Genomic DNA, 12,523 nt, shown 5'->3' with positions numbered 1-12,523 from the left:
GAAAAATCTAGTAAAATGTAATACACTCCGCAAAGCGGTCATGTCATACTTGGTTATGGAAAATAATCCCAGATGCCTGCAGTGCTAAAATGGAGCTATAATGTGCTCGCCTCCTAACCTGGCCTGACAGCCATGATGTACGACTACCATTACCGGAAAATATCACTTCAACTAACCCATGATCCGACTCCGCTAAGGGTCATATTATCCATGAGGAACAAATTACACTCCCCCAAAGTAAATACAAATTTCCTACATGAACTGGGTACAAATATGGGAGAAGGGGGAGAGGGAGTTTTTGGGGGGGAGGGGTACAAATTTGTTACCTATGACAACGCTCTGTGGAGTGACAAGGATGATAGAGTACATGACAAATCAAGGGCTGACAGGCTACTCTAGTGCAATCAGCCTCAGCCTCGGCCTAGCGAGCACCCACTCAAGCCTGTAAACACTATACTCTTCCTTTGGAGGGGCAAAGCACAATCTTTTAACACTGACAAGTCGCTCTCTGCTTTTTATTACTCATCCAGCTCCCCAGCAGTAGGGGGGGAAGGAGAGAAGATAAAACGTTTTTATATACAGAGCTGTTTGTTTGTTGAATGATTGAGAAACTCGACACTTCTGCTGTAATTGCCTGAGGGCAAACACTGCAATACAATAAAAAAAGAGAAACAGCAAATATATTACTAGCTCAGATCTTTATTTGATGTCAAGGACAAACAGGTCCTCTCCATGGCGGCTCCACTAAAGCACCCACTTACAGCCTCCCCTTGCCTCCAATAAGAGCCAACTATGGCAAATTACACCACTTTTCCATGCCAGGTCGTTAATAAGACACAAACCGCTTTCAAAATGGCATTTACTGCTTAGTGGCCAAATGCTGATAGACTGATGGTGAATAAATACACACTTAGTGAAGGTGTAGTCTAGGTAAAGAGGCTCTGCGCCAGGTGGAATAAAAAAAACTGTTGAATGATAAGAGAGAGGACTCGCCATCTTCATAAAAGGCCTAAGTAGTCTTCAGTCACTCAGGGCTGGAGGCTGACGCTCTAGTCTAGTAAAAAGCACTAGAACACCACCAGATATCTTTGCAAATAATTTGACTGGCAGTTTAAGGTGCCACTTACCTGCAAAACCACTTAAGCATTTAGCTAGTCTGGTCTGGATAGAGTGGCTGGTGCTCGTGACTATGTCATTTCCATGGAACAGTCATTTCCATCTTAGAACTAATGCTTCAAAAGATTTCTCATGAAAAGCATTTTTTTTTAAATAAAAGCTACATATTTGAGGGAATTGAAGCTTACGCAACTATGCGTTGTATCCACACGCCCAAGGAGCAGCACAGAATATTTTTTTTAAATCACTGAAAGATGTTCTGGGCACATAAACACGTGCACATTCAAGTTTAAGACTGAACCCATTTTATATTCACTTTAGCCTCATCAGCCTTTAAACGCTCTCAGATGGTGAAAAACCTGTTGGCGTTAACTGCGCCATGAAACGGGGAATGTTATTGGATATTGGCGGCCCACATCAAAGGCACCTTAAGGCTATGGAATCCTTCCCCCTCTCTCTCTCTGCAACTCCTCTCCTATCCTCTACTCCTGCCTGTAATCCTGCTGTAATAATGGGACTCAAGCTGCTCCAAATGAACAGCCCAGTCCTACCTGTTAGCAATAATAAAAAGAACCACCTGATCCTGGATCAGATTCGAGCCTGGATCCCCCGGGCTGCCTAGCCTGGGAAGTGAAAGAGAGCCGGAACACAATCAATGACTGACTAGCTTTCCAGAATGGAACCTGGAATCGGGGCCAAGCACACTTTGCGGCCAGAGCCAGGATTGGAACATCCAGGCCGGCCAAAGCTTTGAGAAGAGACTCATTGGGATTAGCTTTTTCTCTCTCACTCGTATCCGATATACCAGGATTCCCGAACTGGCGGACCACAGAGCGAATTTGGCCCGTGGGTGGATTTATTTCGCCCCCCAAGTTTTCTGAGCCAGAAATGAATAATTTCAACAACAATAAAATTGGGGGCTATTTTCATTGTAGGATGTAAAAGACTGTAAAATCACCAGGAGATCAGCTCCAAGTGATTTAAATGTAGGAAATCTGTTCCCAAGTATTCACACTCATAATAGAGAGACACACATTATCGTTTACGCTTGTAAGCAAGGTTTGAAATGATTCTGTTTTAGTCAAACATATCTGTTTGGGCTTTTGCGGTCAATTTGTAGTCTACAAATGATTTTTAATTGTGCTTCCGGCCTCCCAACCATCCGCTCAAGAATAAGTCGACCCGCGGCTGAATCTAGTTGATGATCCCTGCCATATACCGACACCAATTCATCAACCACCGGCAGTCCCTGGACGGACCCCAGGTGCAGGCCCTGAGACGAGATGGACCATCCCACTCTGCCTGATGAAAGAGGACAGAACATATCATTCAAGAAAACCCTGGGCAACAATGAGATGGGCCATCAGTCACGATTACAGGGAAAAAGAGACATGACAGTGCTATAGACAGTGTACCATCTCCTTCAGCCTAAGACCAGACACAGAATCACATACACTTCTTTAACATTCTAACAGTTACAGTAATCATGGTATAGTGATATTGTCTATTAGAGCGACAGTAGGATGAGAACACCCTGTCCCTATCAATGTCTTAACTCGAAAAGCACTCTGCATGTGAGACACTGTCATAGAGAAGAAAGGGAATGACCGATAGATTGGGCTAATAATGGACAAGTGTGTGTGTGCGTGTGTGTGTCCATGCATATGTGTGTGAGGACCCTGGCTTCTATCTGTCAGCCAACACATCATTATCATGTCATGTTAGAGGAATCCCATCCAACAGGTCACTTTGTAAAGAGCACCCAGGAGAACATCCATGTCTTCTGACAGCGTTGACTGTCCGTTGGAGACAGGATGTATTAAAAGAACACACACACGCGCTCATCCACCACACTCACGTACACACATACACACACACAAACACACAAACACACACACACACACACACACACACACACACACACACACACACACACACACACACACAATAAGAGAGAGGCAAAAAGCTGGCTCTTATCAGAGCCCCTGCGGCTCCTGTCACCACAGCAGAGGCCTCTCTACACCAGGCAGAACGGGATTTCTCCTGGGAACACTTTTTCCATTTCCTGATTCTGAAGAAAACGAAATAAGCCACGTTTGTCCTCATCTGAATACATTTGACCCTTTAAAACGACTGTGCCGCCCCCCTTCCTCTCCACAGCCGGGTTCTAAAGTAGAACACATCCACAGAATTCAAATGATCCTGGTGGTGGCTGGAGAGAGAGAGAGAGAGAGATACAGAGAGATAGAGAGACAGAGAGACAGAGAGAGAGAGAGACAGAGAGAGAGAGAGAGAGAGACAGAGAGAGAGAGAGAGAGACAGAGAGAGAGAGAGAGAGAGAGAGAGAGAGAAAGAAAGAGAGCGAGGCTGATGCCTGGCAGGGACAGATAGGGACTGTGGTGACTACAGGGTAACGAGGATGATGCTGAGGAGCTTGAGCTTCAATTACTCCGTAACAGAGGAGAACTGTGGCAGTCAGAGCCCCCCTATTTACTCATTCACTCCTCTGTTATTTTAATACACAATTAATCAATGACAGAAAGGTACAGCGTGGCGCTCAGCTCTGTTCATCACCACTGTAACATGATCCGGGATGAATGAATAAAATCACTAAGGGAATTACAGGCTACGACGTGTTGCTGAAACAAAAGGAATTGCCACGGCGGCAGGGGTAATTTGAATTGACGGCACTGAGTAATGACTCAATTTACAGAAGCGACTAAACAAAACAACAAACGGTATTCTAAATCATCACACTTTTTCTGGATTTACAGTGGCAAGTTTACTGTTCCTGGGAAATATGGCTGCTCAGAAGGATCTGAGACTACTATCTGTGAATATGTTGAGACCACTGGCAAAGGTCCAACTTTGCAGCATACAGACCAGTCAGAGCCACATGGTTTTGGACCAAGTTACATTAAAATGCAGTCTGTTTAAAATAAGAGACTCCGATACAATATGATGAGAGGCTAATAATATTTAGAATAATTCAAGAATATGAACTAAAGAATTACACTTTTTATACTATTATTTTACTTTTCTACTACAGGTGAAGACAGTGAAGTACATTGTTTATGTCTTGTAAACACAATGCTTCTGTGAGAAACGATTTGAGAAAATACTGTATAAACCCTAATGGAAATGCACACAGCCATAGCAGCTCCACTTAACTGTAATCTAAAGCCATAACAGTTCAATTTAGATTTCGCACATCATTTAGTCATTTATAATTAATGTGCAGCTAATTAGGCCCCTCTCACAGTTATTAACTAGATGTTTAATTCTAATTAAATAGAAATGTACACTTAAAGAAAGTCTAATATTTGATCCTCATTGAAACCACATTGATGAAAGATACATGAAAAAGATCTGCATTGCAGGAAGAAAGGAATGTCTTGGTAGAGAAAGGTAAACACTAAGATGGAGTCTTACCTTGTCTTCCTGGTCGCTCTCACTGTCACACTGTAAGAGAACACAGGAACATGGTTAGAATAACTAGGCATATACCCTGTAATTTGCCCTCCCATTCATTTGCATTAATTTAAATGTGAGCGTACAGAATCTAATTTACCTCGTCACACCACACATTTTATCAGGTATTTAATGGAGAACTGAGTACAGATGAGCATTTCCATCATATTAAAATCCATTTTTATTGGTTGTGTACATATATTTACAGATGCTAACGCAGGTGCAGTGAAATGCTTGTGCTTCTAGCTCCAACAGTGCAGTAATACCTAGTAACACAACAAAATAAACACAAATCCCCAAAATACAAACATTTAAATTAAGAAATATCAGAATGAACAATGTCAGAGTCTGGAATATAAATATATACAGTGCCTTCAAAAAGTATCCATACACCTTGACTTTTTCTACATTTTATTGTGTTACAGCCTGAATTCCAAATGGAATAAAAAAATATATATTCACAGATCTATACACATTACCCCTTTAAAGACAAAGTGAAAACAAGTTTTTAGACATTTTTGGTAATTTATTGAAAACGAAATACAGAAATATCTAATTTACGCAAGTATTCACATCACTGAGTCAATACTTTGTAGAAGCACCTTTGGCAGCCATTACAGCTGTCTTTTTTGAGGATGTTTAAGAGCTTTACGCACCTGGATTGTGCAATATTTGCCCATTATTATTTTTACAATTCTTCAAGATCTTGATTGTTGATCAGTACTAGACAGTCATTTTCAAGTCTTGCCATAGATTTCCAAGTCAATTCAGTAAAAACTGTAACTAGGCCACTCAGGAACATTCAATGTCGTCTTGGTAAGCAACTCCAGTGTAGATGTATTTATTATTATTTTGTTTAACCTTTATTTAACTAGGCAAGTCAGATAAGAACAAATTCTTATGACGACCTAGGAACAGTGGGTTAACTGCCTTGTTCAGGGGCAGAACAACAGATTTTTACCTTGTCGGCTCGGGGACTCAATCTAGCAACCTTTCGGTTACTGGCCCAATGCTCTAACCACTAGGCTACCTACCGCCACAGATTTGGCCTTGTGTTTTAGGTTATTGTCCTTCTGAAAGGTGAATTCGTCCTGCTGAAAGGTGAAAGCAGACTGAACCAGGTTGTAGGATTTTACCTATGCTTATAGCTGTATTCCTTTTCTTTTTATCACAAAAAACTCCCTAGTCCTTGCAGATGACAAGCATATCCATAACATGATGCAGCCAACACCATGCTTGAAAATATGAAGAGTGGTACTCGGTGATGTGTTGTGTTGGATATGCCCCAAGCATATTTTGTATTCAGGACAAAAAAGATAATTTCTTCCTTAATTCTTTTGCAGTATTACTTTAGTGCCTTGTTGCAAACAGGATGCATGTTTTGGAATACTGTGCTTGAAATTCACAATTGAGGGACCTTACAGATAATTGCATGTGTGGGGTGCAGAGATGGAGTAGTCAATCGAAAATCATGTTAACCACTATTCTTTTAACACACAACTTCCATGCAATTTATTACGCAATTTGTTAAGCACAGTTTTACTCCTGAACCTATTTAGTCTTGCCATAACAAAGGGGTTGAATACTTATTGATTAAAAACATTTATGCTTTAAATAAAAATATAAAAAAAGACAAACAAAATTCCACTTTGACAGTATTGTGTGTTGATCAGTGACACAAAATCTAATTTAAATCCATTTTAAATTCAGGTTGTAACACAACAAAATGTAGAAAAAGAAAGGGGTGAGAATAGTTTCTGAATGCCCTGTATAGTTGAAGTCTGAAGTTTACATACACTTAGGTTGGAGTCATTAAAACTCATTTTTCAACCACTCCACAACTTTCTTGTTCACAAACTATAGTTTTGGCAAGTGGGTTAGGACATCTACTTTGTGCATGACTCAAGTAATTTTACAACAATTGTTTACAGTCAATTGGAGGTGTACCTGTGGATGTATTTCAAGGACTACCTTCAAACTCAGTGCCTCTTGCTTGACATCATGGGAAAATCAAAGAAATCAGCCAAGACCTCAGAAAAAAAATTGTAGACCTCTGCAAGTCTGGTTCATCCTTGGGAGCAATTTCCAAATGACTGAAGGTACCACGCTCATCTGTACAAACAATAGTATGCAAGTATAACACCATGGGACCACACAGCCGTGATACCGCTCAGGAAAGAGACGCGTTCTATCTCCTAGAGATGAACCTACTCTTAAAATAAAGTGGTGATCCTAACTGACCTAAGACAGGGAATTTTTATGAGGATTAAATGTCAGGAATTGTGAAAAACTGAGTTTAAATGTAGTTGGATAAGGTGTATGTAAACTTCCGACTTCAACTGTATGTACAGTGTAGATATACAGTGCATTCAGAAAGTATTCAGACCCCTTGACTTTTTCCACATTTTGTTACATTACAGCCTTATTCTAAAATGGATTAAATATTTTTTCCCCCCATCAATCTTCACATAATACCCCACAATGACAAAGCAAAACAGGTTTTTAGAAATTGTATAGAAAACATATAGAAATATCACATTTACATAAGTATTCAGACCCTTTACTCAGTGTGTTGTTGAAGCACATTTGGCAGCGATTACTGCCTCTTCTTGGGTATGATGCTACAAGCTTGGCACACCTGTATTTGGGGAGTTTCTCTCATTCTTCTCTGCAGATCCTCTCAAGCTCTGTCAGGTTGGATGGGGACAGTGTCACCAGAAAATCACCACCACACCATCAAACCTCCTACTCCATGCTTCACGGTGGGAACCACATATGCGGAGATCATCCGTTCATCTACGCTGCATCTCACAAAAACAAGGCAGTTGGATCTAAAAACTTCAAATTTGGACTTATCAGACAGACCAAAGGACAGATTTCCACCGCTCTAATCTTCTTCTTACTGTTGTCCTTCAGTAGTGGTTTCTTTGCAGCAATACGACCATGAAGGCCTGATTCACACAGTCTCCTCTGAAAAGTTGCTATTGAGATGTGTCTGTTACTTCAACTCTGAGAAGCATTTATTTGGGCTGCACTTTCTGAGGCTGGTAACTCTGATAAACTTATCCTCTGCAGCAGATGTAATTCTGGATCTTCCTTTCCTGTGGTGGTCGTCCTCATGAGAACCAGTTTCATCATAGCGCTTGATTGTTTTTGCGACTGCATTTGAAGAAGCTTTCAAAGTTCTTGACATTTTCCAGATTGACTGACCTTCATGTCTTTCTTTTTTTTTTTTTACCCCTTTTTTCTCCCCAATTTCGTGGTATCCAATTGTTGTAGTAGCTACTATCTTGTCTCATTGCTACAACTCCCGTACGGGCTCGGGAGAGACGAAGGCTGAATGTCATGCGTCCTCCGATACACAACCCAACCAGCCGTACTGCTTCTTAACACAGCGCACATCCAACCCGGAAGCCAGCCGCACCAATGTGTCGGAGGCTACACCGTGCACCTGGCAACCTTGGCTAGCGCGCACTGCGCCCGGCCCGCCACAGGAGTCGCTGGTGCGCGATGAGACAAGGAGATCCCTACCGACCAATCCCTCCCTAACCCGGACGACGCTAGGCCAATTGTGCATCGCCCCACGGACCTCCCGGTCGCGGCGGGTTACGACAGAGCCTGGGCGCGAACCCGGGGACTCTGATGGCACAGCTGGCGCTGCAGTACAGCGCCCTTAACCACTGCGCCACCCGGGAGGCCCGACCTTCATGTTTTAAAGCAATGGTAGCCTGTCGTTTCTCTTTGCTTATTTGCGCTGTTATTGCCAAAATATGGATTTGGTCTTTTACCAAATAGGGCTTCTGTATACCACCCTTACCTTGTCACAACACAAACGCAATATGAATGAAAGAAATTCCACAAATTAACTTTTAACAAGGCACACCTGTTAATTGAAATGTATTCCAGGTGACTACATCATAAAGCTGGTTGAGAGAATGGTAAGAATGTGCAAAGCTGTCATCAAGGTAAAGGGTGGCTACTTTGAATTTTGATTGGTTTAAAACCTTTTTTGATTACTACACGATTCAATATGTTGTAACAGTTTTCTTCCGTCGAAGGACGAAGGAGAGGACCAAAATGCAGCGTAGTTTTAATAAAAGACGATAATGTGAACACTACACAAAAACAAAATAACAAACGTGGCAAAACCCGAAACAGTCCTATCTGTTGCAGAGAACACAAAGACAGGAAACAACCACCCACAAACCCCAACACAAAACAAGCTACTTAAATGTGGTTCCCAATCAGAGACAATGACTAACACCTGCCTCTGATTGAGAACCATATCAAGCCATACATAGAAACGGACAAACTAGACACACAACATAGAATGCCCACCCAGCTCACGTCCTGACCAACACTAAAACAAGGAAAACACAAAAGAACTATGGTCAGAACGTGACATATGTGTTATTTCATAGTGTTGATGTCTTCACTATTATTCAACAATGTAGAAAATAGTAAAAATAAAGAAAACCCCTTGAATGAGTAAGGGTGTCCAAACTTTTGACTGGTACTGTATATATATATATATATATATATATATCATGGTGTATAGACAGTATGGGCAGTATATGAATAGAAAAGGTGTGTACAGCAGTAGTATAGGATGAGCCACCACTAGAATACAGTATATACATATGAAGTGGGTAAGACAGTATGTAAACATTATTAAAGTGACCAGTGTTCAATGACTATGTACACAGGGCAGCAGTCTCTAAGGTACAGGGTAGAGTACTGGGTGGTAGCTAGCTAGTAACAGTGACTAAGGTTCAGGGCAGGGTACTGGTCAGAGGCCGGCTAGTGGTGACTATTTAAAATACTTATGGCCTGGAGATAGTAGCTGTTTTTCAGTCTATCAGTCCCAGCTTTGATGCACTTGTACTGTTTCCGCCTTCTGGATGGTAGCGGGTTGAACAGGCTGTGGTTCGGGTGGCTGAGGTCCTTGATGTTCTTCTTTGCCTTCCTGTGAAACCAGGTATTATAGATTTCCTGGAGGGAAGGCAGTGTGCAGGAGGGGGATAAGCATGCACCCCTGTGGGGCCCCTATGTTGTGGATCAGCTTGGCGGAGGTGTTGTTGTCTACCTTCAACACCTGGGGCCGGCCCATCAGGAAGTCCAGGAACCAGTTGCACATGGCGGGGTTCAGACCCAAGTCAATAAACAGCATTCTTACATAGGTATTCCTCTTGGCCAGGTGGAATATGGCAGTGTGCATTGCGATGGCAATAGCGTCATCAATGGATCTGTTGGGCCAATGTCATTAGACCACTCCATTATACTATTTAGACATGGACATGAATGTGAAACAAACAGTCCATAAAATATCTCACGCAAGCACCTGGTTGGTCTGATTAACATTCAAAACTAAAAATTCTAATTTGTTCATATAAATGATTTTAGGTGCAGGATGGAAAGATGGAGAGAACAGAGAAACAGGAAGGGTGTCTTTTGGGGAAAAAAAGTTGGATTTCAGTTTTTCTTCCCCAATTTCAATTTCAAGGTTCACTTAATTCTTTATCAACTAATTAGCGGGATGCTGGGTGGCCGGCGGCCCTCGAAGTTGTGCATATGGCCGAGGAGCGGGGAGGCACTGGAGTCGGAAATGAAGAAGGCACTGGGTGTGTGGAGCGGGGGGGGGGGGGCTAGTGTCGATTAAAACACAGAGGGTTTACCCTTGTGCCAGCCCAGTGTGGGGTGATTGACTGACAGCGCATGGGAGCCAGGCCACGGTGACTTCCCTAAGCCTGGTGCTCTCTGTTTTTTCCTTTCTGCAGAGCCGGGGCCCTGCTCCCTGCAGAGCTCAAAGGTAAAAGGCAGGCTGGGCCTCTGGCTCTGTATTCCCCTGGCTGACTGGAGCAGTGAAGAGGGAGAGGGGCCTGTGCTGGGCAGCGTGCTCAGCAGGAGCACACCATCCAATTTACCGGCCTGTCCCACACGGCCCCAGGGGCCAGCCCCCGGCAAACTGCCATGATGGTCAGCACCTCATAAATTATGCAGAGGCAATAAACACACTGAGAAAACACTCTCCTCTAACACTCTCTCCCGTTCTCTCCCTCCCACCCTCTTTATCTACCTCCATCACTCCTTTCTTTCCCCCTCTTTATCTACCTCCATCACTCCTTTCTTTCCCCTTCTTTATCTACCTCCATCACTCCTTTCCCCCTCTTTATCTACCTCCATCACTCCTTTCCCCCTCTTTATCTACCTCCATCACTCCTTTCCCCCTCTTTATCTACCTCCATCACTCCTTTCTTTCCCCCTGTGTTAATTCATTCACAGTGCACAGAGTCAAGTCAACAGCCAAATATAGACTACATAGCCTGTCAGCTGGAAACATAAACAAAGTTAATGTACATCATTACCTACAACAATGCATGTTCTACAAATGATGCATGCTAACTGTAACTATCTATTAGGGCTGATACCCATGATACTATACTATCACGATACTATACTATCACGATACTTGTATTGATGTACATGTATTGCGATTCGCTACTGCAATTTTATTGTGATTTGATGTTCCAAACATATTGCTCACTATATGTCTGCTGCAGAGAGACAAGAAGGAGCCATAATAGAAACAAGTTTTGATCAGTCATGGAAATAAAAGTGCTTAAAACATGTTGGCTCAATATTTAAAAGAAAATGGAACTGAGTTTTTGCGCAGGTCCTTCCGACTAACGCTAGCCATTACTCGGAGTCAAAGTATCAATAAAATGTTGTCCAAAATAATATTGTCATATGTAACTGTATTGACTTTCCCCCCCATCACTAATAAAGGGGCCTGTATTACTGTCTGAACTACTTCCATGTGTTTAAGCCTTCAGACTGTGACAAGAGTAATGTTACCCAAGACGCATTAGTCCCTGCAGTCTCTGTGCAGGGACCATTCAAATAATGGGGAGATACATTTTTTCCACTGTTGTTGTGATCCATAAAAAACACACTCAGACTTTTTTTCTTTCTTTCTTTTCTTCCCCCCCTCCATTCCCTTTCCCCTGCTTGCCTGTGCAGCCAATTGCTCTGATTGCCGAGATAGAAGAGGACTGGAATGACTTGCCCTTGCTTATGAAGCAAATGGAACATGCTAATAGAAGTCATCGTATTACCCGATGCAAAAGTGCCATAGCTCATTACTTTAAGATAAAAGGATATCATTGTAGACGGCGAGCAGAATTGACTTTCTAGCGGTACGACTTGATGATGATTTAATCAACTGCTCTCTTTCGCTTCTCATCCCCGTGCCTGTCGCTTCTGCAGGTGCCACTACACGAGACACTCACACAGCTAGTGGGGGAAGAGAAAATACAAATCAATTGCTGTCATTACTTTTTTCCCCCGAGGATAGAGGAATGCACATTTCTCTGCACTTCAAAGGGAGTGGGAGAAGAAAAAATGAAAAAACTCAATAAAATGGAAATACCTTTATAATGAGCAAAGCAAGAAAGCCAGAGATCAAGACTGACAGGCAAGGGCAGGCAATTTGTTCGTCCTTTAAGCACAAGACGCCACGCTCCCTCACACTCACTGCACTACACAGGGAAAAGCAACCCAAAATAATAACGCTAAAAAGATACAAACACTTCTAACATAAAAACAAGTCGGTGTCGTCAGTCACTGATTAGTGATCATGGTGCGTTAAAATGCAGTTACGCAGTGTGGCTCGGAAAGAGGAACACCATCATTGGCAAATCTACTGTGTTCTTTTCCATTTACTGAGTCCCATGTTGAAAAACAGAGGCACTGCAGGGAGCCTAGGCTAGATAATATCACTGTGAGCCAAAGATTATGTGGATGACATATCTCAACTACAGTACCATTATGGTTGCACATTTGGAGGTTGGATGGATTTGATAAGGTTTTAAATCAGAGTGCTCATGGAAATGAATAGATATAGTATGCTACTGTAAATAGGAGAACAAACTGCAAA

At 42.4% G+C, this 12,523-nt stretch overlaps 1 protein-coding gene across 11 annotated transcripts in view; it reads right to left on the bottom strand.

Annotated features, from left to right (window-relative positions):
- LOC110533651 (activator of transcription and developmental regulator AUTS2) overlaps positions 1-12,523 on the bottom strand; it is a 484,459-nt gene that overhangs the window by 161,372 nt on the left and 310,564 nt on the right. For all 11 annotated transcript variants that reach the window (XM_021618068.2, XM_021618070.2, XM_036990070.1 and 8 more), the window contains one exon: positions 4,549-4,578. In XM_021618068.2, the coding sequence (XP_021473743.2) occupies positions 4,549-4,578 (30 nt within the window). The remainder of the gene's footprint in view (positions 1-4,548; positions 4,579-12,523) is intronic.

The sequence above is a fragment of the Oncorhynchus mykiss genome, chromosome 10 (genome assembly GCF_013265735.2).
Source record: "Oncorhynchus mykiss isolate Arlee chromosome 10, USDA_OmykA_1.1, whole genome shotgun sequence".
Lineage (NCBI taxonomy): Eukaryota > Metazoa > Chordata > Actinopteri > Salmoniformes > Salmonidae > Oncorhynchus > Oncorhynchus mykiss.
This window is presented reverse-complemented; position numbering and strand designations above follow the sequence as displayed.